This window comes from Pyrus communis, chromosome 16, assembly GCF_041283825.1.
Source record: "Pyrus communis isolate YQ-2024b chromosome 16, ASM4128382v1, whole genome shotgun sequence".
Lineage (NCBI taxonomy): Eukaryota > Viridiplantae > Streptophyta > Magnoliopsida > Rosales > Rosaceae > Pyrus > Pyrus communis.
In genome coordinates this window covers 8,176,284-8,199,222 of record NC_142580.1, presented here as the reverse complement: position 1 = coordinate 8,199,222, position 22,939 = coordinate 8,176,284, and the positions used below count along the sequence as shown (strand labels likewise).

The 22,939-nt window shown below is 37.6% G+C and overlaps 4 protein-coding genes across 5 annotated transcripts; 2 read left to right on the top strand and 2 right to left on the bottom strand.

Moving 5' to 3' along the window:
- The first annotated feature begins 1,761 nt into the window (after positions 1–1,761).
- On the top strand, positions 1,762–5,592 carry LOC137730950 (uncharacterized). The gene is made up of 10 exons (XM_068469970.2): positions 1,762–2,281; positions 2,405–2,474; positions 3,181–3,305; positions 3,502–3,610; positions 3,708–3,771; positions 3,864–3,919; positions 4,173–4,280; positions 4,439–4,588; positions 4,693–4,863; positions 5,056–5,592. Exons 1-10 carry the CDS (start codon positions 2,040–2,042, stop codon positions 5,287–5,289), a joined length of 1,329 nt encoding a protein of 442 aa, XP_068326071.1. The 5' UTR covers positions 1,762–2,039; the 3' UTR covers positions 5,290–5,592.
- Positions 5,593–5,900: 308 nt separating this feature from the next.
- On the bottom strand, positions 5,901–8,359 carry LOC137730952 (DNA repair RAD52-like protein 2, chloroplastic). Its single transcript, XM_068469972.2, has 4 exons — positions 7,829–8,359; positions 7,716–7,753; positions 7,030–7,121; positions 5,901–6,297 (listed from the first exon to the last, which is right to left on the bottom strand). The coding sequence occupies exons 1-4, from the start codon at positions 8,176–8,178 to the stop codon at positions 6,163–6,165; spliced, it is 615 nt and encodes a 204-aa protein (XP_068326073.1). The 5' UTR covers positions 8,179–8,359; the 3' UTR covers positions 5,901–6,162.
- Positions 8,360–12,150: 3,791 nt separating this feature from the next.
- LOC137731331 (U2 small nuclear ribonucleoprotein A') lies at positions 12,151–16,326 on the top strand. The gene is made up of 8 exons (XM_068470434.2): positions 12,151–12,470; positions 12,564–12,604; positions 12,723–12,852; positions 12,941–13,146; positions 13,709–13,873; positions 14,546–14,596; positions 14,692–14,865; positions 15,990–16,326. Exons 1-8 carry the CDS (start codon positions 12,389–12,391, stop codon positions 15,993–15,995), a joined length of 855 nt encoding a protein of 284 aa, XP_068326535.1. The 5' UTR covers positions 12,151–12,388; the 3' UTR covers positions 15,996–16,326.
- A 2,169-nt stretch (positions 16,327–18,495) lies between these two features.
- Positions 18,496–22,927, bottom strand: LOC137730786 (eukaryotic peptide chain release factor subunit 1-3). Of its 2 annotated transcripts, none has more exons than XM_068469746.2 (3): positions 21,758–22,927; positions 19,044–20,524; positions 18,496–18,957 (listed from the first exon to the last, which is right to left on the bottom strand). In XM_068469746.2, the coding sequence occupies exon 2, from the start codon at positions 20,481–20,483 to the stop codon at positions 19,176–19,178; it is 1,308 nt and encodes a 435-aa protein (XP_068325847.1). In that variant the 5' UTR covers positions 20,484–20,524; positions 21,758–22,927; the 3' UTR covers positions 18,496–18,957; positions 19,044–19,175. The 2 variants fall into 2 exon arrangements, with proteins under 2 accessions (XP_068325847.1, XP_068325848.1); XM_068469747.2 differs by having other exon boundaries at positions 18,496–18,897; positions 21,758–22,555.
- Positions 22,928–22,939: the final 12 nt, after the last annotated feature.

The following is a 22,939-nucleotide window of genomic DNA, read 5'->3' as shown; positions in this document are numbered from 1 at the left end:
GTCCTTGCCCCACTCCCTTCTTCCCACTAGCATTTTCATGGCTACTTTTTTTTTTGTTCTTTCTACTACCAAATCCAGACATTTGCCTTTTTTCTTTCTACTAATGTGCATAAGCAACAAATCAAACAATTCATCCCCTTATATTTATCAACAAGGAAGGAAGTTTATAATTTAAGAACATTGGTAAGACGTTTTTCCTTAGAATTTTCCAATCGCATAAAGTTTAACAAACCCTTCGGGATTGATGAAAAAAATTGAAACCTAAATACTCAACTTCTAAACTTCAAAAAAAATTGAAATCAAACGAACAAAATATTTATAAATTGAGTCATACCTTAGTTAAAGGATTCAAAACTTCAAAATCACCATCCATCAATAAAAACTCTTGTTTTTCTCCACAAGACCTATTAGGGTTTTAGCCAAAATGAACCTAGGATAAACAAGAAACTATGGTAGGGTTTAATGGGTTTATTGATAAATTGGAGTTTTATTATTAATTTCATTGTGTACTTAATATTAATTATGCAATAGGGTAGATAGACAATTAACAATTTAAATTTAAGTTGGGTGTAGATATGGGTTCAAATAAAATTTCCCTAATTTTAATTTTTAATTTGTTGAATCTTCACTTTTTCTCTTTCTCTCATGCCCATTAATAGGTTTTTTTTTTTTTTTTGGTCAAACGATATAATTTTGTTAGATTAGTTACCGACGTAGTTCGAACTCACTCTTCTTTCCACCACTGTGGTAAATGACTACTTGCATACCCATTAATAGTTGTGCATGGTAGTATAGCACAACTCTAAAGTTATTGTAAAGTAGTGACAGTTTATTGTTAGTTGAGACAAACAATGAGAGTGAATGATATTTTTACCCCCAACATCTTAACAGAGATTTATCGGATCTCTAAGTTGGGTTTTGCTGGGGTGGTTATGCGGGATGAGGAGGGGAGGTTTGTGGCTGCCGTGAGGTACTCTCTTAAAGCTCCCTCAGCTGTTGTTGCTGAGGCTGTCGCTTTGCTTCGTGGTTGTAAATTGGGTGCTGCTTTAGGTGTCACATCTGTCATTATTGATGTCACATCTGTCATTATTGAATTTGACTCTCTTGATGATGTTACTTGTCTTTCTCGTTCTCTTGATATGGGCAATTGGGAGTCTTACCCACTGTTGGCTAGGGTCAAGCAACTGGGGGGGGGGGAGAGTTCCAGAACTATCGCTGGTCTTGGGTGCCCATATCAGCTAATGGTGCGGCGCATAAACTTGCGGCATCGGTTGGTTTTCCGGAGATGAGTGATTCAGTTTGGGTCGATCGGCCCCCATCTTCGTTGATTTTTGTTTTGAACAATGATTGTCTTCCGTGTCTACATTAATTTTGTTGTGGTGGTGTTTGGGGTGACCCTTCCACTCGGTGAAGGTGTCTTTATGTTCTATCCCCGTTCACTACTTGTTTGCCTATCTGTAGGCTTTCCCTGTTCTCTTCTGGTTTCTGTGCCCTAGTATGTTTTCCCTTGCTTCCAAATTGGATGGACATTGCTAACATGTTTGACCATAGGGTTATGATTAACAAAATATTCACTACATAGTCAGTTTAAATTGGAGCTCACCACAAGGATTGTGAAAAAAATTTAGCCTAATATAATTAGAGACGTAGAGCCTGATTTGCCTATAATGTTGAAAGTAGGTAATATTTCGTATGTGGACAAAATTTACCTACTCAATTGCCTATAATGTTTAATTACCAAATCGATATCAGAAGGTAACTGAAACCAGACAAAGCGTTCTTCGTAAGTTACAAAAACTTTGTCTGGTGTAGGACTATTAGAAGAGCCGGCAAACGGTGTCGTTTACTGGGTGTGGTCAGGTTGGGCCACGTCACCAATTTCAATTCTGCACAAGTCGTTTAAGTTCTGAAGAAAGAAGACGATGACAGGCAGCTGACCATTTGAACAAGAGCGAAAATAATACAGTGGAATTTGAATCTAAAGATCGAAGCTTTTGCATTTGGGTTGGAAAAAGTTGAAGTCTCTGAGCAGACAAAGCATGGCCAGTTGCTGGGTAAGGAGTGCGCAGCCCCATCCCAATCTCCACCCTCATCAATCTTTCAGCAAGCGGCTGCTGATTCAGCCGCAGAGCAGCGACCTCAGCCTCTCGAATTCTCAGCGCCGTCGTCGGAGCAGAATCTGCTGCAACTACGACGACGAAACGACCAGGAGACAATCACAAGCACCAAGTCCACAGGGTCCACAACCAACTGGGATTCAGCTCTACTCTGAGATTGAGAGGTAAGTTGTTCAGGCAGTGTGTGCGCGCCTGCCCCTTTGCATCCTGGGGTCGAATTACGCTGAACCAGAGTAGTTTAGAATATCGCCTTCTCGGTTTTTATTTTTATTTTTATCTTCTTATAGATTACTTACGGAGACAGTGAGGCAAGCCCAAGGTCGTTGGGATGGTACAGGCGACTGGACTCAAGTCGAGGTATCATTTCATGCTTTTTTTTTTCGGCTTGTCACATCGGTTTTAGTTTCATTCATGTATGCACAAGGCTTTCTGGAATCTGCACAGGTCAACCATCACAGGATTTCAAATTTTGTTTCAGTTATGTTTATATTCCGTGATGAATTCTGTATTCGGAACCACTTTTATTTAGTTAAAATTCCGTTATCCAAGTGAATTCTAGAAAGATGGCCTTGGGATGAAACTAGATCAGATTTTCGTAGTGGATCGAAACTTGGTTTCGTGGTGGATCAAAACTTGTCGAATCTGCGTAGCAAGTTTTACTTTTTGTTTTGAGTTAGGAAAGCTATACTCTCGTTAGTAAGGACTTAAGCAGCCTCAGAGTTTCTTCTTTACTTGGTCATCCTTGCTTAAGGGTGTCCGTTTCCTTATTCGCCTCGAAGTGCAACTTATACAAGTTCACACCCATCGCGACCATTCAAAATGAAAGATGAGTAAACCAGATAGTGGCTGCAGATGTTAATCCGAGAAACTTTATCGAGCATTTCATAAGGCTCTAGCTTGAACGCCTACGAACCTTTTTTCAAGGAATAAATAGTATATGTTAGACACTGATTGAAAAAGCAGCCATATTTTTTTCTTACTCTATCTCTTGTATGTTTCATTTGTGGGAAGGATATTCTTCATTCATAACCATTCTAAACCTATCTATCATTATATATTTCAGGGAGCATGGGTTCTCAAACCGAGAAACTCAGAACCCAAGGCCGTTGTACATTTTATTGGTGGCATATTTGTTGGAGCCGCCCCTCAGCTTACCTACCGTTTGTTTCTTGAGCGCCTCTCAGAAAAGTGAGATTCAGTTAAAACTTTGGTTGTCTGGTAATTAACTTGAGTAGTTTGTATCATGCATATACAGCTTATATGCTGTCCTGATTTCTTTTATTAGAAAGTTGTATTTGATCTTTGTCCATCTCCTAGTGGTTTTGATGGAATTTTCCGCTTTTGAGAAAGAAGAAAATATGATTCAGCCATTTATGTGTTGTAGGGGTATTTTGGTGATTGCAACACCATATGCTAGTGGATTTGATCACTTCTTCATTGCAGATGAAACCCAATTCAAATTTGATAGGTGTTATCGATTTCTTAAAGAGACGGTGTGTTTTTATTTCTTATCTTCAGAATCTGTATGTTTCGAATTCTGCTTGATTTTCTTCCTTAGGTGCACAAAACCTGAGATGCTTGATGGTACAGGTTCAAGATCTTCCTACTTTCGGCATTGGCCACTCTTTGGGATCTGTCATCCACCTTTTGATCGGTACTGCCACTTTTTTTTCCTAACTGCTCTTAAGAGTGCAAATCTTTTGGGTTTTAGAAACTCATTACGTTGGTGGCTGAATGGTTGGTTAGGTTCAAGATATGCTGTTCAAAGAAATGGGAATGTGCTGATGGCATTCAATAACAAGGTATTTAACCTCCTGACTTCATCGGTATACATTTCAGAACTCGGTAAGAAGAGAAGAAATTGAGATGAGAAGAGGTGGAATTCTCACTATTTCTAACAGTTTGCTTTATATTTCTTTTCTCATTCAGGCTGAAACCAGTTGAACTATACACCATCTCTTAACAGCTCATGCACATCTCACATGCATCATAATTACGTTTAGAACGAAACAAAAGATAACAAGTAAAAACATTGTTTCTTTCATAATTTGACAGGAGGCAAGTTCAACTATTCCTCTGTTCTCACCTGTTGTCGTTCCAGTTGCTCAAGGCCTTGGACCAATTTTATCACAGATTGCATCATCACCAACAATCCGCCTAGGGGTGAGATTTCTAAAATTAACGTGTTGTAAATTTGTACATGTATGTATATTTAGTTTTTAAACCATGACACATGAAGCGTGATTATGTAATCATCTCATCGAGGAATTCCGTTATTCATTTCTAGTAACAAAGAAACTCCGACATTGAAATGCTTGCAGGCAGAAATGACTTTGAAGCAATTCGAAAACCTTAGCCCTCCCATCATGAAGCAAATTCTTCCCTTAGTTGAGCAGCTCCCTCCACTGTATATGGACTTAGTTAATGGAAGAGAATATTTTGCTCCAAAACCAGAAGAAACTCAGCGACTAGTAAGCAAACCTATAACTATCTACAAGTTGCTTCTATGCTTCTCTTCATATTTAATGTTAAGGTTTACCACTTAAATTTTCCCACTATTGATGCTTTTTCTCAGGTAAAATCATACTACGGTATTTCCCGGAATCTTCTGGTGAAGTTCAGGGATGATATGATCGACGAGACTTCAACTTTGTCACAGTTGCTAATTTCAAATTCAGCCATCAGTTCTATGCTAGACATGTCAATTCGCTTATTACCTGGAGATCACGGGCTTCCTTTGCAACAGGTGAATTTTGTGCCAACCATAGCGGGGAAATAAATCTCCGTAGCTTTTATTTTTGGACATCTGTACGTCAAATGTATACATAGAATCCCCGAGTGCAGTTCCAGTTTGATCCATCTCTAAAAGAGGAGCGTTTTACTTTGAACCATCCCTAAAAGAGGAGCATTTTGGATGGATAATATTTCTATCGTGCAGGCTCTCCCAGATGTGCCTCCGGCAATGGCAGATGCAGTAAATCGCGGAAGTGAGATGTTGGCTAATCTTACTGTAGGGACACCATGGGAGACCGTTGCCAAAGAAGTAGGCAGCACTTGGGGTGTAGACTCAAAGGTACTTCGTGCAGAAGCATCAAAAGACTTAGGCCTGCTTGTTGATGTGATTGCGTCGTGGATAACTTCAAATGCAGGTCCAACGCTCTTGAAGCCGTGATGAGTTGGACCAAATAATAGCATACAAATCAGACCAAAGTTTTCATCTTGCTGAGACAAGGACATGGTTTTCGATAGGACAACGAAAAGAAATGAAATGGAAATAAAATCTTGTTCATATTCATGTAATTTCAAAGATGTTCAGGTATAGGTAGAAGTAACCAAAACGTGTGTAAATGTACATTTGCTGGGTTGTAAGTAGTAGCAGAAGCAGCTTTTTCTCTAAAGAAGAAAAATAGTTGTAACATAAACAAGCATCAGAAACATGGATAATGATAGTTTACTGTTACTATTGATTCATAAATACGCGACTGCAATATCCGAAACAGCCTCCAATAAAATAGCTTCACTAAGGGTAAAATGAATAGTATTAAGATTGACTTTCTAGCGTAAAAATGTGATTTTTTGTTAAAGTGAACAGTACCGAAAGCTTTTTGTTAAAGTTTTCAAATTCCAGTCCGAACTTGGAACAACTTATGTTTTGAATTAAACTCTATATTGTAATAAGTTTTAATTTTTCTTAGTCCCAACTTAAGTAAACGCGCCACCGTATAGCTAGAATTATCAATGAGTAATATGCAAGAAATTTTTCTTGGCGCCCAAGAAATCCAATTAAGGAAATACAAAATTTATCAAGGATAAATAAGTCAATAACAATATCTTTTAACTACCACTCTATAAAGTAATAACCTAGGTTATAAAATTGGTTTGGTCCCAACTGTATAACTTTAGGAAGGTTTTACTGTAAATACGAATCTGCAGTATATATGACAACTCATCCGTCGGATATATAGGCATAGCGCAATCCGACTTCTTAGCGAATCAAACGAAAGGATGACACAATGAGCAGCTCAACCCTCCCGTCTCTTTGCATCTAATCTTCATGATACAGATACAGGCCAAGGCCAAACCGAGCACACGCTCTGCAGAAAGCAAGTTGCTCAGCTGCAGCAACTGGATCGACAATATCGTCACTGGGTGTTACTGTTCCACTTGATTCACGGTGTGCCTGCATTGGTGTGTCAGATCAAATATTAGAACTGTAGGTGTTATCGTATGTTCCTCAAGGCACCATTTTAAAACAGGAGATTTACAATTGAAACTTGTGGAGATAAAGACCATGACAAGAATTCGACGATGGTGAAATCATATATAACATTGGCAATGCACTAATCCCCGAAAACAAGGCATCCAGCCAATAGTTATACATTACCTCACCGCCTTTGATTTTGAACTAGAAGAGATAAAGACGAGATAAAGACATGCTTCTAATTGTTTACTCGTGTAGAATGTTTTGCTCTTTCCTTGGGCATTTTCTTGCGTATAAGGTTTGTGACGCTTTCCGGGCACTCTTTTAGGTTATTTAACATTTCAAGAATTCAAATCCACATTAACTTCAGTATGTATTAAGTGCTCGTTAGCATAACGTTTTTGTCTTCCACCCAAGTCTCCATCTTAAAACTATTTTGAAAATTCTAAAAAAGCGCATCAACCACCAAAAAGATAAGATGGAGGAGACTCTCCAAACCTCTTAAATTAAATAGTACATGAAAGATTCACTTCCTAATACTTGATAGTACCAGTTGTTTTTAGGACCACGATTCCATAAATTCAAAGCAATCACACAGAAAAAAAATACAGTCAGAGGTATGAATATTATTGTCACAGGTAAATAGTTATCAAACATGATATGCTATAATGTAGAAATAAACCGCAGTAGATAGAAGAAGAAGGGCCAGACCTCTCCATCAGATCCACGTACGGTGACACGGTATACCACAGTCACGCTTCCATTGTCAGAAAATATAACATCACGGACTTCTCCGCACCATCCTGTAAAAGAGAATGTTAAAAACTGATAACATGTGGAGATTCACTAGAAATTAAATTAAGTGGTCAGAGAAAGTAAATTTAGTCACAGTTCACTACACAGGGCAAGAAAGAGTAGCAGTCAGGCGAACTACCTGAAGCTCATAAACTTGAATTGGGTTGCTGATCTTAATACTCTGCCTAAAACTCATAATGAAGGCATCACGGTTTCGTAAACTAAAGACGAATTCGGAATTAAGAGCAATGATGAATAACACGCACTCCAATTACCAAACATACATCTTAGTAGTGTACTTGCACAAATATTGAAGAATGATTGAAATGAAAAATGCACATAACATGGCATCTCCTCGCCGAAACGCATGAGACTGATGAAGATTACAGACAGCTAATTGCTTGCTAAAATCAGATTAGCAGTTAAAAATACACAAATTACCAAGTATTGATTACAAAAGGGGAGAAACAATTTGCAAAATTTTTCTGAAAAAAAAAAAAGTTGGGTATTTTAGAGCAATTAAAAAAATGAGATTATAAGGAATTATGATTGAAAGCTTATGAATTTGCAAATTGAGAAGATGAGGAAAAGAAGGGACACACCAGCAGCGTAGAAGCTCAACATCCGGTTGGCATGGTACCTACCCAATACACAAAAGTTCCATGAGATTTGTTTGGTCAACGAGAAAATCAAATGAGAGAGGAAAGAAAATTACCAGGGGATGAAGGTGGAGGAGGGACTTTCAGCTGCCGTCTGGATGATGTTATCAGGGATTCGCTTGTTGAGATCTCTGAGGATTTCAGTGAGAGGGCGAGTGATGAGGGACGAGTTGGAATACGAAAACGATTTGTCTAGAGGCACCACATAATTCGAATTGGGCACATCGCCACCGCTGCTACTCTTGCATGCGATCATACAAACCCTTCCTCCTCCTCCCGTTCTCCTCCAACCCCAGATTCCAGCTCCGACCACTCGAGTTCGGATCCGGAAGGAATCGACCCGACACGGAACCGGGGAGGATTGCAGGAGCAGAACATTGCTGCTGGTACTGGTCTGCAACGCCATTGTTAGTTAGTCCAGGCCTTCCACACCCCAACTCTCTCTCTCCTCTGAAACTCCCTCTCTCTAGAATCTAGGCGTCCGGTGGCTGAACTGGTAGGTGTGAAGACGAGCGATTGCTTGTCCAAATTCTAAGAAAATTGCGACACGTGCGGCCCAAGATCACAACTTTTTTTTTTCTTTCTTTACTTTTTTTTGTTTTTTTTCTAGACTTTTCGTTGCGTTTGTATTTTGACTATCGATTTTTTTAAAATTTATTTATTAGGGTGTTGTCATTTTAGTCTTTATTGAACAATTTTAGTTTTTATTTAACATATATTTTTTACGCAATAGTCAAAATAATTGATGGTGGACTTCTATTTATTTCAAATTTTAAGAATCAAAGTGAGAAATTATGTTAATCTCAGATACCATTTTAGCTAAAATGTCAACACTGAATTTCATGTAAGTTTACGCTCAATTTTTATAGGGTAGTGTTATTCACACACTCATTCTTATTTCTCATACTCTTGTTAATTTTTTATTATTGTTCTTCTTCAATTCATTCAATTTAATAGTTAAAATTTGAAAATAGTATGTCATAAATAAAAATAAATGTATGAAAAACACTACCATTTTTTTATACACACCATTAAATTATAAATGTAACTTTTTATAAGTTCACCAAATTTATTCCTTAGAATATCCTTAAACATCATCACCAGACACCAACACACCAACCGACGGCTACTGACCTGATATGCTGAACAAGGTTTTTGTATAAATCTACATGTAATGTAGGGAGATGTTTTGATGGGGTCTAATTGATCAAGAAGAGGATTTGGGCTAACCATGGTTCGGAATTGTTGAAATTATTTTGAAATCAGTTTTTTTTTTTAAAAAAAATTGGGACTAAAATTGTTTTTGATCAAAATCATAACTCGAAAACACCAGAAAGCAAAAGTATCTCTATCTTTGCTTTTGGAAACAAACGTTTCTTTTTTCTTTTTTTTTTTCACAGCAGAGTTACTTCAAACTAGCTTTTGTTCCATTAAATCCAATGCCTAGCAGCCACCCTGTAACCCCAAATCCCCTACCTACCCACCCAACCCTAGCAGCCATCACCACACGCCCCAACCCGCCTCCCCACCGTATCGATCCACCTACACGCAAGTTGCACCCTGGAGTTGGTGAGTTATAAAATACAAGGTGTTGTACACCAACCCTTCAACTACATAAACTACTAATTCTAATTGGTTGGTGATTAAATTAAATTAAATTAAATGTAATATTTTTTGTCATAATATGTTGATGCTACTGCTTCAAGCCCATAAAAAATTCCCAATTTTTTAAGTTAATATGATGATACTTTTAATTTTAATTTTTGAACATCCACGGCATGTTGATCATATGATTAAAGTTGATGGCATAGTGATTAGAGTTCAACAACATATCAAATTTCTTTGCGGTCCTATGAAAAGAAATGAATTCGAACACAAGACGTTTGATCAAATGATGATTGAGACAAGCCACTCAAAATGTTTGTTTTCTTGCACGACAAACAGAAGTTGACGTGAGCTCGATGATCGCACACGTCGCCATCCTTCATAACAAGTTGATGAATTCAAACGTATTTTTGAGCAAATCCACGACGAAGAGGAATTCAATTTTCATTCTTACGGTACCTAGTGAGGAAAGACTAGGAAAATGATATAGAAAATCATAAGTAGTAAATTGGTCCAATCTCCACCCCATATATTTAGTTGATTTTTCTTTGGTAACTATATGCACTAAGCGCTGACGTTTTTTTCAAGCTGTCGCATCATATCCAAAGGTTAAACTTTAAGTTTTTAGATCAAATCCAACGATCAATTATGCAACGATAGCTCGTGTTTTTAGGTACCCATGCATGTAAACTAGTTTGCTAATCGTCAATTAGTTTTACAACGAAACCTCATTTTCACCGAGAGATGCTTGGATAAGCTTGGCTGCCAAGATAAATTCATTTTCCAAGAAGATCGTAACTTTAACATATAACATTTCTGCCCCTGAAGTTTCACCTATCGATCTATGACTACAAGTTACAACCAAAGCCTACCCTAGTCTCCCTTCTGCGGAAAGAGACCAGATTTCGAACTGTTCGCTATGTACAGATCCAAGATCAAGAGTATTACATAAATTACAAGCGCACTAGACATACCCATGTATGTAATGTTTTTTAAGGATTGAGTTTGCATCATGTGGTAACCCGTGTTACCTGTCCTTTAAAAAAAAATAAAAAATAAAAGACTAGCTAATGGCTTCGTTACGGCAGTCCACCATTTTGGAGGCCGGAAAACTCACAGATACATTTCAATCTTCCCCTGACCACCCTTTCGCGTTTCCTGTCATTTCCATAAGACGCTAAGTTAAAGCAAATAATAGGATGGTAGTTAAGACCAAAAGTAAATTACTAAACAGAATGCTACCCAAAACAAGTTTAGTAGCCACCTCTTCCAGGCTTCCAGCCTTCTTTAAAAATGTTGAAAAATTAGGGTCTGATTGCTATAATAAATCACATAGAAAATCAAGAAATAATTCATGTAATTATATATCAAAATAATGCATGCATATGAGTAACCAATGTTAAATAAACATTATATAATGGATTAGAAAAACCTAGAAAATATGATCGAGGCAAGTGTTGGACACTTTGTCCTTAAGACAAGTTTATGACTCACTACGGTGCTCATGGTTGATCGGCACATGTCTCCCAAGATACAACGACCACGTCCTTATAATAGTAGCACTCCAAATCACAAGACTCCATGAACCACGATTGTGTTGAAAACTCTCTCAAATGGACTCAATGAGACTCTCTAATATTTAGTGCACTCTATGTATGATAAGAGGCTTCCCTGTTTATAAAATGTGAGATACCTATTTGGAAAACATGTGACTATTCATGAAGAGTCAAAAGTTGCAACTCTTCATTTGAGTAGACACATTTTTCTACCAAAAGGGTCAACTTCTAATTTTCATTCAATTAATAAATTTAATATAATAATATTATTATTAAATTTCCAACTAAAAATTCTGCTGCACTTCATTGCGGATGCTTTGCACATCCAGAGCATAATCTCTGTGGTCTTCCACCACCATTAAACCCTGCAGTCGCTGCCTCAGTATCTCCAAGGCACCATCCAACCCACAAAAGTTCTTAAAAACGAGAGGGTTGAGAGCTGCGGTTGTCCTGAGTTGCAGAAGATTCTTAAGCGCAACGAGGGCCTGCATACCATTGCAAATAAAGAGAAACTGATCATCATAAATGCCATCATAAAAGTCACCAACTTCCTAACCCAACAAATCAGCAAATCGTGTGCGAAGTTTTTTTGTTTTTTTAGAACAATGATATATTTAAAATTAGGAGAAGGAGAGTCTAACTAAGCTACACAATCAGTAATCTAATTTGGTGTCGAATTCGCCATCTACGAAATTCGAACCTAAGACATTTCACTTACAAGTAAAGAGAAATACTACTAGAATGTAGTAGTGAATGACAAATCATGTGCAAGTTGAGTAAGCACATCAAAATACAACTTAATTGAATTTATCATAACGTCATTTCTTGTTCTGTTTTCACCTTAGTTCAGTTAATCATATAAATTGATTTTTCAGTAATTTTGTGCACATCTTCAAACTTAAAATCACAATCATAATTTGTGCAGTTTTTGTTCTGAATAAGCATCGAATTTTTGACGAACATCCTTTTGGAACTATAAACTTATCTTCGGATTATGATTTTTACGCTCGATGTTTATAATCAAGTTAGAGTTGTAATGCATTTTTTTCTATGCTTTAGCGCCAAAATTCAAGAATATTTACATCAAATTTGGGCCTCATTTTAATTCATTTTATTAAATTTTCAGAAATTATATGATTTTTTATTTTTTGAACAAAGAAATTATATGATTTTGAAAGAAAGCCATTTGACGAATTGGACTAAACTCTTACAAAAATGGAAAATGCAAAGGACGAAAGTGAAAATTTGCTTAAATTACAAAAAGACGAAAACGACGCCGCAGCCAGGTAGGCGCACAATTAATTAGCCGCTTAGGTCTTCAATTTCAACTTTTAGTGGCTGGTGACCTCCGAGCTCCGACCCGAATTAGTAGCAGAGAGAGTAGAGGTTTAGGGTTTAAGGCCAGGCCAACAGCGACGGAGCGGAACAGCGAAGCTAAGAGGGGGAGATCGAGAGATGGTGAGGCTGACTGCCGACTTGGTATGGAAGAGCCCTCACTTCTTCAATGCTCTTAAGGAGCGAGAGTTGGATCTCCGAGGTAATTCCAATTCCCAATTCCCAACTCCAAACCCTACATTGACGCCGTTAGGGTTTTGATAATTGAAACTGTTCGCTTCCTTTTTGTTGTCAGGTAATAAGATTGCTGTAATTGAAAACTTGGGAGCTACAGAGGTGTGATTTACTTAAATATAACTATAATCGCTTCAAGCCATCGTTTTTTCGATTTAATCTGCTTCAAATTACTGAATTTAGTTGAATGAAATATGGTTTTTCGGTTTAATTTGAACAGGACCAATTTGACACCATTGATTTGTCTGACAATGAAATCGTCAAGCTCGAAAACATGCCCTATCTTAATCGTTTGGGTACTGTGATTATTAATAACAACCGAATCACCCGTATCAATCCCAACATTGGAGGTAACTGACTTCTATCCTTCTGTCACTTTGATCTCATACCATCATGTTATCTTTTATATACCAAGTATTTAGTTGTATGTAAATGCAGAGTTCTTGCCGAAGTTACACACCTTGGTGCTTACTAACAACAGGCTAGTCAACCTGGTAGAGATCGACCCTCTTGCGTCCCTCCCAAAGTTGCAGTACCTTAGCCTTTTGGATAACAACATCACCAAGAAACCCAACTATAGGCTGTACTTGATTCATAAGTTAAAATCGCTTCGGGTTCTGGATTTTAAGAAGGTGAAAAACAAGGTGAGTTAATTTTAAATTGCCAAACTCATGTTTGTCGTTGTGGTGTGGGTGCTACTTTTCTATGGTACCATTTATGAGGTGGTTTTACGGTGCTGGGAATAACATACTAATGCAACACTAATACCTAGTATTAGAATGTCATGAATTACGTAGCTGAGGTCCATACTGACATGACAGAAGCACAAATCTTGTGAGCAAAACTGGCTTGGGTATACTGTATTTAGTTACCGTGTAATTTTGTATTATAATTGTGACGCTTTTTCTCCGGGGGATTTTGGATTTTATATTTTTAACTCATAAGGTACTGAATATCAATTTCTGTAGTGTCTGATTCCCAGACATTACACAATATTATTTTGGTTTTATAGCTTTAAAAAACTTTGCCCTTCCAAATGCCTCATTTTTGTTAACTTGTATCAAAGGCTTCTGCTTGTTTCTTACTAGTTTCACCCAAAAAGTGGAAATATGAAATAGAATGCTATTTTTCATAGAAGATTAGCTTGTTCCTTTTGTACCTATCACCTGGATTATTTATTATTTGGTCTTGTTCTATCAATCATAGGAGAGACTGGAAGCACAAACTTTGTTTTCATCTAAAGAGGTTGAAGAAGAGACTAGAAAGGTATCTCCCCAAAAATTCATGCCTGCAGAGGTTCCAGAAGTTTCCCAGGAACAACAGGCTCCAAAAGTTGTTGCCCCCACTCCTGAACAAATTATGAAAATCAAGGTAATCTTAGCTATCAAGTTTTTACATAATTTCATCAATCGTTATATTCTGTGACTATGTGCATGGAAAGACCACGTCTTTCTCACATTGGAGCTGTTAGTAAAATGAATGAAAATATTATTTAAATGAACCCAGGGGAGACAAAGTTCACCATGCAATTACTTTCGTAATCAATGCAATTTTATTCAAGAAACAGCAATTTTCATAGTCTTTTTTTAAGTCCGCGTTCTAACTGTGAAGGAAGTGACAGTTAATTAGGGGTATTCTTTTTTTCCTCTACTAATGAATAAACGGTAGTATGAAATTATGAATAATTTTTCCAACCTCTATGATTTGATTTGTTCACCAGTATTAACTGATTGAGCAATTCTGATACATTGTCTATTCTCCATGTTAGATTATCTTCTCCTTGCTGTTTAGGTTCAAATCATAGTAATTATGGTTAGTATATTTGAGTGGTATCTCATACTGTCATAAACACTACACCATTAGTTGTCCCAACTGAAAGTTATTCTGATATTTCAAGATATCCATTTGTGGGAAATGATAGAGAATTTGGTCTTTTGTGATAGATTATTGCTTTGTTTCAGTGGTTTCTTCTCCTACTTTGCAGCTATTTGTGGAGTCATCTTAGGTTTTCAATTATTTTATATGTTGTTTGTCCATATGCAGGCTGCCATAGTGAATTCCTCAACTCTTGAAGAGGTTGCTAGACTTGAAAAGGTTGTTTGCTCAAGCTGAGAACTACTTCACAATTTTCTGGATGTCTTATCTCTTAATGTTTTTACATTAACATTCTACTTGTTTTGCATGAGCAGGCACTGAAGTCAGGTCAGCTTCCTGCAGATTTGGAAATTTTTGATGATGATGCTGAACCCAATAGTGTCCAAGAAAAGGATGATAAAATGGACACAAGTACTGAAAATGAGGCTAGTACTGAACCAAAAGAGATGGAGGAGCAGAAGAACGATGAAGCTGAAGTGATGGAACAGGTATCAATGCACTTCCTACAGTTTTTAAAGTATTTTCTTTTTTTTTTTCTTTATCTCTGTGCACTGTTGTAGAAAGGTCTCGTGTTCTCCGGGTAAGAAGATGCATACAACTTTGATGGCCTAAAAAATTATCTTATAAATCAAGATAGTGGTGTTATTGTTTTCAAATAATGCAATGTACAAACAGGCCCTTTACAAACAAGAGGGACTCTGTTGGCTTATAATATTGTCATAATGCAAGGGCATAGGGAATGGACAGAAGGAAATAGGATGAGTTCGGTTCAGCCTTTGTCTGTTTATTTCTTCAGCTATCGGAATTCATTTCATCTTAAAACATACTATTGTACCTCCCATCAGTTCTGCAGGCTTAGGTTTTGATGGCTTTTGGTTTCTTCTCATTAGTGATTCATATGGAAATAGGATCAAGTGCTTCAGTTAGCTTAGTCCTATTTTGAAGCTGCTCTTCCTTTTTCCCTCTGCTTCTCATGTTCCTATTTGGGCATATTTTAGTTTCTATAGAAACTGGAAGATTCTGCAACCCTATAGTTCTGTTGACCAATGTGAGAAGGCATTCATAATGTAATAAAACATCTGCGGCCCTATATTGTAGTTTGTGTATTGTCTTATGAATGTTAGTTATGCCTAGCTCACTGGAAAAAATAATTGAAGATGAGCTGCTATGTTGTCGATAGTGTTTACATGGTTGATATATTAGCGTTCAGTACTATTTATAAGATACTGTGATCGATCACCGAGAAATTTAGGATATTGCAGGATGAGTAGGTAAATGAGCTAGTCCAACGGTTGCATTGAGATTTGAATTGGAGAGCTTTTGAGAGTCACCGTATCATGCTTTTGGATTGTCCACGGTCAAACACCCCGACCTTGTTGACCTTATCACTTCTCGATCCACTTGGGAAGAATCAATTGTTTGGCAAGGTTGATAATTGATATGTTAGATTGTGTAATTGCTGAGCCCATTTTGAGAAGGATATTTGTTATAAAATTAGTACTGCGTTCGCATGTGTTATGATCCTGTGGTCTGTATGTAGGTAGGCGAACTTACATGATATGTTGGTTGATATTCTCTGGTTCTGGTACTAATGTACTTTTTCCTCTTGCAGGAGTAGGAGAATCCAAATATATCCTGGCATCGTAAAGCTTGTCCGATTCGAACACCTTGGCTGCGCCTGGAAAAGTTATTGATTCGGAAACTCTGCTATTCCTTGAACTCTGTTCAATATACGAGAGAACAAGGGGATTCTGCCTGTGTAAGAACAATTTATTTTTGCCTGATTAATTTAACACTAATATTTTCCCTTTCTAACATTGCTTTTGGGAGAGTTGGAACGGTTCATATCTGTACTATGTCGATACAAAGTTTGTGTCAAATTTCATATGTTCGTGTTGTTTGAGTTACAAAATAACGAAAGCCGTCAACCACTGCACAATTTTTTCTTACTTGTTCCAATGTTACATTTTACTACGGATGTTTAACTTTTAATCGGTTTTGCATTTTTCATGCCGTTTTCTTGCACTATAAGCTATAAATTAAACAGTGACATTCCGGAGATGTTCCATTTGACATAACTGTGGCCTTGGCATTGGTCATGGTCATGGTCATGGCGGAGTTCATGGTGCCCAAGCATTGTCTGTTGCTTCCACGGCCACAGACACGGAGCGATATCTTCAGCGTTTGCCAGACGCAGCCCTACGATCACGCACGGCCACCTTTAGCGGCCAGTCTTATACTCAAACCTCTTCATCACGAACAAGAATGCTACAAATTGGATGAGGATGTTCTGGAACGGCGGTCCACCGCGGAAATGTAACTTGGTTTTTTGATAAAAATTGTATTCTAGTTGTAACGAAAGCGCTTATGAGCACAAGTACTTGCTACATAAGCGTTCTGAGTTAGGACCTACGCAGTATCGTACAAGAAGAGTGTTCCAAAACGTATCAGCTCATGAGTTGCCGAGGGACTTTTGGGGTACCATGTTCAGAAAACCATTTTTTCCCTTCCTAACTGGATCTTTTACTTTCGAATACTTTTCTGCAATTTCCAAAGTTGCCATACTGGTAAAACCAAAAAAAAAAAAAAGAGGCAGCTCCCTCAGAACGTAAAATCCTATCAACACAGAATTGATTCAGACAAGGCTGAAACTTTTAATATATAAATGGAGTTCAATCATCGGGAGCTGCTGCTGCTTCGCACAAATCAAATGCGAAACTTAATCCAATCAAATGAAAGAAAGTTTTAAGAAAGCAATAAAATTAAATTAAAAAAAAAAAAAACACCATGCAAATGCGAATAAGAATTTATCAGCAGAAATGAAAAGTGAAGAACAAGGCGGAGTATCGATCGATCAACAAGGCAGAGAGGAATAAACAACGGAAACAAAGGATTCTGAAGAATTTTGTGGCCTTGGATTTGAGGCATTGGGACGGCGGCGGCCGCGTCCGCGTATTCAGTGTTCCACCGAATGAATATCAAAGCGGCCTTTTTATAGACGAACCGCAACTCGAACGCTAGACCTAATTATCACCTGCTGCAAGTTGCAACCCCCACTTGTTTATATGGACCGTGCTTCCTGGGCTTCATCCTCGCTGTGGTTTGGGGTTTGTTTTCTTATTGGGCCATTAGTTGCCATTCTCTTTTGTTCTCATTTATTAAATTTTGTTTTCACATTACACACTTGTGTTCAATCATGTTCGTTATTTTTATGTGATTTATTGAATTTGATGACTATAAATAAATAATTATGTGTAAGAGAAGAATATTTATGTGCGGTTATTATTTCCAATAGAAAAAAATGTCACAATGAAAAAATAATTTTTGCACATAGTTTCTTCTTCTGACATTCCTATTTATTTGCCAATAGATTCTCCTTTGCTTTATTCCACTGAAAGACCAGAAGTAAACGTGAATGTGCACGAGGCTAAAAATGACAGCCAAAATCTTACGCCTATATTATAACCACATCACATGTTTTCAAAATGACCACTACTTAGACATGAACTTTACTACACCAATTTTCGAAGGATGGTGCTATTCACACCCCATGTTTTACTTTCCACACACTTCTCTCAATGTTAAGCCATCAGACAAATAAATCGAAAAGATAAAAAAATGTAAAAATTAACGTGGATAGCACCACCTTTTTTGAACACCAACTGATGTGCCATGTTTTATGTGTTTCATTAGTTTTGTATCCAAACACTATTGGATTCGCCAACATATAAGAGACATTGCCATATAAGTTATGGGGTTGCTACCATACTTTCCCTTATTTAAATTCCTTGTATACTCTATTGCTGATTGTTAAATTGAATAAATAAAAAGAAAATAACTAACATGAATAAACAAGGGCATGTCTTAAACTAAAAAAAATAAGCGTACTTAAGTTTGTTAGAAGTTATTTTTAAAATGACTGAAAGCACCAAGTGCGAACATTTTTAGAATCAATCTTTGGTAAAAACGAACATATATCCTTAAAATAAAATAAAAAAACCCCTACAAGGGCTTTTAAAACCTAAAAGCATTTTCCCTCAAAGCATCCAAAAGAATTCCATGACCAAACCAATTCCAAGTCATCCAAAGGAATCCAACGTACCAAGAAAGACGAGGAGTAATAGCCACAATAAGCATAGATTACTTGTTTAGAGTCATCACAAGCAGATAAGAGAAAGATAACTCCTAGTTCAAACATGATTATTCAGCCCGGCTCCATCTCAGAGATGCGCCGCCACAACGGTACTAGTAAATTGTCTCACAAGACGGACAATACCACATCGATACTAGTAAATTGTTTCGCAAGACAGACACGACACGACACGACACGGCACGGCTTAAGTCACAAGTAAACCACCAAATACAACTACACGACCAAATGCGCAACCCCAAGGACCACAATCCAGCATCATTGTGGGGTTCTCGATACATGGGTGCATATGTTCCGAAGGTCTTGGCCCAAAGGAAGCAGCCCTCGGCATTGTATCCTCGTCCAATATGATCGATTTTCCTTGCCTCTTCTGCGATCCAGACGAAATCACCAGATCAAGGTTTTCGGGATCAGATAACAATGTAATGTCCTTCAAGAAATAAAGACGTGATAAAAGGACTGATCGCTGTAAAAGAAAATAATTTTATTTATATTAAAGAGGGAAGAAATAGATACCTCAATCAAGCGTGAGCATGTTTCTGTCAATAGCTCAGGAGCAGCAGCAGCAACCACGACTCCGTGCGCACTGGTGCAGGCTTTTTGCACCCCACCTTCCTGCACCAGTTTTGGGGAAGAGTTGATTGATTGCTATTCAGAATCGTCATAAACTTCTTCATTGTCAGAAAACTCATCAAACGACCTCATATCAAGCTGGTAGCGAAGAATCCCCCCAATTCCACCAAAACCACGGCAGAACTGTGACCCCTCCTGTGACTTGTTGGTGACAAACTCGAGAGTACAACCAAAGCGCCTGTACTCATTAGCAAACCACTCCAGCAGTGACATCTTGTCCTGAACCTCTAGCTCTGCATTGGCAGCGTCCCGGAAGTTGCTCTGGCTGTTCTCCTGCTCCTTGTTGAAATGCTTCAATATAATCTCGCCAGAAATATTTTTCAGCACATACCGATTGATGTCGAGACTTTCCCACACAATGAGAATTTCAACAGCACCCATCTCTAGAGCTTTTAGTGTGTCGTCCACACCAAAAACATACTTTCCTGTATCCTGGCTGATCTCCTCAAAGTATTTTCCTATCAACTTCTTTTCCTGTATGAATTTCACATTGGACAGGATCTCTGCCGACAACTCAATAGCCTGGTTGAAACCGTTCTCTCCTCCATAAGAAACATCCACCACATTCAGTATTTTGGCCTGCAGACGAGGATCAAACATATCTGACTGACTAAGCTCAGTTTTGAAGTCAGCTGACCCAGCGAGTATTAATCCTGAAACATTGGGCTGACTGGTGGCAGGATTAATATAAAACTGGGTTGCAAGCTCCGCTGTCTTCCTAACATAGTTGTGTCGCTTCTCCATTCGAAGACGAGCAAAACGTAGAGCTGATTGCCCTCCTCTTCCGTGCTTCTTTGGAAGGTCAACACTAAATTTATGAAGCACCTCTCTAGTGTTTCCACTTAATGTCCCAAAAAGTGTCCCATTTCCATCCATGACAATGAAGCCAAATTTGTCATCAGATTCTAAGAGTTCATTCAGCGCTTCAATATGGAACTTGTTGTCACAGAGGTAAAGAGATGCATTGATGGGCCTGAAAGGCTCAAAATCAATGGTAACCTTTTTCTCCTTCCCATCGTCAGTAACAATGGTCCCTGTGTACAACACAAGCCCATTAGGAGGAACCTTGTTGTAAAGCTTGAGCCTCTGCTGAGCAGAAGTAATAGCCCCAAGAACAGATTGACGATTCACCCTGCTCTTAATGTTCGATGCAGTTCCAAATTCATCACCAAGCATCTTAGTAACACGAGAAATCTGATCCCGGGGAGGCATGATGAGAGAAATCATGCTGGTTCCATTACCCCTTGCAGCTTCAAGTGCCTTGATCAGTTTCTTAATCTTCCAAATCTCAATGTTCTTATCAGTCTCGTGACCATCCGCCATTCTGAAGAATTACAGCAACGGCTGAAACAACAATTGATGGCCTGCAAAATAACATTGAGCAGATGAGTTTCAAAAGACCAAAACCAGACGAAAAACAAGAAGGTAACAAAAAGTGTAAAGTGCCAGGATGCAGAAATTTTAGCCATAAATACTAAATTCAAAGAATATAACAAATATCCACGCATTTCACTTTGGAAGGTTTAAGCAGCCAACAACAAAAATGAAAATGAAGAAGCATGTAAAGTAAGAACTAGAATGCAAGAGTTGTAACTATAAACACTGTTCGAAGAACACGACAAGTCACAATTTCATGTTGGAAGAGTTAAGCAGATGACAAACAAAATGAAAATGAAGAAGCATATAAGTTAAGAGGTTCTAACTATTAAAAATGAATTCGGAGAACACGACAAGAAGTCTACATGTTGAAAGAATTAAGCAGCTGACAACCCAACATGCAAATGAAGAAGCATAAAAGGTAAAATGTTCTAACTATAAACACTGAATCCGTAGAACACGAAAAGAAGTCACGCATTTCATGTTGAAAGTGTTAAACAAAGGACAGCCCGAAATGCAAAACAAGCAGCAATAAAGTAATAGCTTGAATGCAAAAGTTATAACTATAAATACCGAATTGGGAGCCATTGAATCCACATTAAAAGGAATAAGCATCCTAATTACACATGTCACCACATATTATGAGGGGAACACAATCTAAATTTAAAACATACCAGAATGCCTCCACACTACATACTTTCATGCAATCTATTCAAATCCAGCCATAGCACGTAACAAGGGATGAGACGCATGCATATGCCCAAAAACACACATCCCCGGCAACAATTGACAAAATTCAGCTAAAAATAATAGATACATGCTATCAAGCATAAAATACAGCAACAATTATTCACGATGGAAACTATTAATCACAGGGAATATTAATACAACCACAAATTAAGCATAAAACCTGATGATTTCAACGCAAAAACAAAAAGCATGTAACAAAAAAGTAAAAAAATAACAATCATATATGAATTGATTGCATATCTTCAGGAAAAAAAATCAGCAATCACAATACGCATACTTCACAGGGAATATAAAATATACCAATTTTCAAATTCGACAGATTAAAACAGCAGATCCAAACAATTAAGAGAACAAAATCGCATAAGAACCCTAGAAAAATCGCGTAAGAACCTTAGAAAAATCGCGTACGAACGTTAGAAAAATCGCAGAACAAAATAATAACTAAAATAAAAGGGAGGAAAGCGGAGGACCTGATGGAAAGCGCGCAGCCAAAAGTTCCTGGAGAGTCGAGAGCGGAGGATACTTTGATATTGAAGGAAGAGCTGACAGAAGGGACGTTCGGTTTATATACTACCACCAGGTACCGCTGGGCCTAACCCTAACCCAACTTTTAACCCTGGTTAGATTAGATCAACCCATCGTCCCACCCTTTGCAATTTTGGATTTCTCCGGAACCGACTTTACCTCGACCAAAAACAAGGACAAGAATTTAGCCACGATAATATACGGCGGCTAGCTATTTTGACGTCAAAATTTCTAACTCAAGTTTCTCTTTGGGCTTAAATCAATCCAATGCGTTAACATGGTGCTTTGGATTTTCTTTGGGCATGAGAGGAATGACGGCCCATAAACCCAATTTGATCTACTCTGGCATTTATTTCGATTTGATGGGTTGGATGAAATGGAGCTTTAGAAATGAGACTGGATAGGCAAAGATTTGTTAGACTTTGTAAGTCAGGATTTGTAACTCATGTATAATGATATGTTATATAATTCACTCTATTGTAGATTCATAACTCGTCATGTCTAGCTCATATATCGCAACAATTACTTGTGCCCAATTCACAACTTCAGATGCACAAGTTTAACTTGATCTATGAGGGCATTCAGCCAGGTTTATAGCACCATATCTTGTGTACGAGGTTGAAGTAAGTGAATTAATTATCTTAACTTTTCTTATACAAGTCATATTCATTAAATCGAACTTGATATACCGCAGTGTCTTAAACGAAAGCATTTAAGACATTCTCTGCTTGTATATAAAATGTGCACCTTCGACTCTCATGAATAACACGATTGATAAAAAAATATTCTTAACTGAGATCAAATCACTTGGCCAAACTCTTGGCCCCAAACAAAAAATGAAGCAGAGGGTAAAAGGGTTTCCAGGGCTTACAGTAAAAAAAAAAAAACACGAGAAGTGTGAAAAAGGAAGAGAGGAACCCTGAACAAAACGGCGCGGCGGGTTTCGAAGGGAAAAGAACCACTGATAGTAATAGTTATTTAATTTTGCGAATTTTAACGAAACATATATATTACTGTTTATTTTTATTATTAACGATATTTTTATTTTAAAAATCACTCGTATTACTATTTCCTTAAAACATATTTTTATCTCTCGTTAAAAGTCAAAGTTTGGTCAAACCTCTGAT

Excerpts from the sequence above, each read along its gene's own strand:
- LOC137731331 (XM_068470434.2), top strand. The coding sequence starts at position 12,389 with ATGGTGAGGCTGACTGCCGACTTGGTATGGAAGAGCCCTCACTTCTTC. Across the intron at positions 12,605-12,722 it reads AAAACTTGGGAGCTACAGAG|GACCAATTTGACACCATTGA; the intron begins GTGTGATTTACT and ends TAATTTGAACAG. Across the intron at positions 12,853-12,940 it reads TATCAATCCCAACATTGGAG|AGTTCTTGCCGAAGTTACAC; the intron begins GTAACTGACTTC and ends ATGTAAATGCAG.
- LOC137730950 (XM_068469970.2), top strand. The coding sequence starts at position 2,040 with ATGGCCAGTTGCTGGGTAAGGAGTGCGCAGCCCCATCCCAATCTCCAC. Across the intron at positions 4,281-4,438 it reads CACCAACAATCCGCCTAGGG|GCAGAAATGACTTTGAAGCA; the intron begins GTGAGATTTCTA and ends AAATGCTTGCAG. Across the intron at positions 4,864-5,055 it reads ACGGGCTTCCTTTGCAACAG|GCTCTCCCAGATGTGCCTCC; the intron begins GTGAATTTTGTG and ends TCTATCGTGCAG.
- LOC137730952 (XM_068469972.2), bottom strand. The coding sequence starts at position 8,178 with ATGGCGTTGCAGACCAGTACCAGCAGCAATGTTCTGCTCCTGCAATCC. Across the intron at positions 7,754-7,828 it reads TCCTCCACCTTCATCCCCTG|GTACCATGCCAACCGGATGT; the intron begins GTAATTTTCTTT and ends TGTATTGGGTAG. Across the intron at positions 6,298-7,029 it reads TACGTGGATCTGATGGAGAG|GCACACCGTGAATCAAGTGG; the intron begins GTCTGGCCCTTC and ends ACACCAATGCAG.
- LOC137730786 (XM_068469746.2), bottom strand. The coding sequence starts at position 20,483 with ATGGCGGATGGTCACGAGACTGATAAGAACATTGAGATTTGGAAGATT.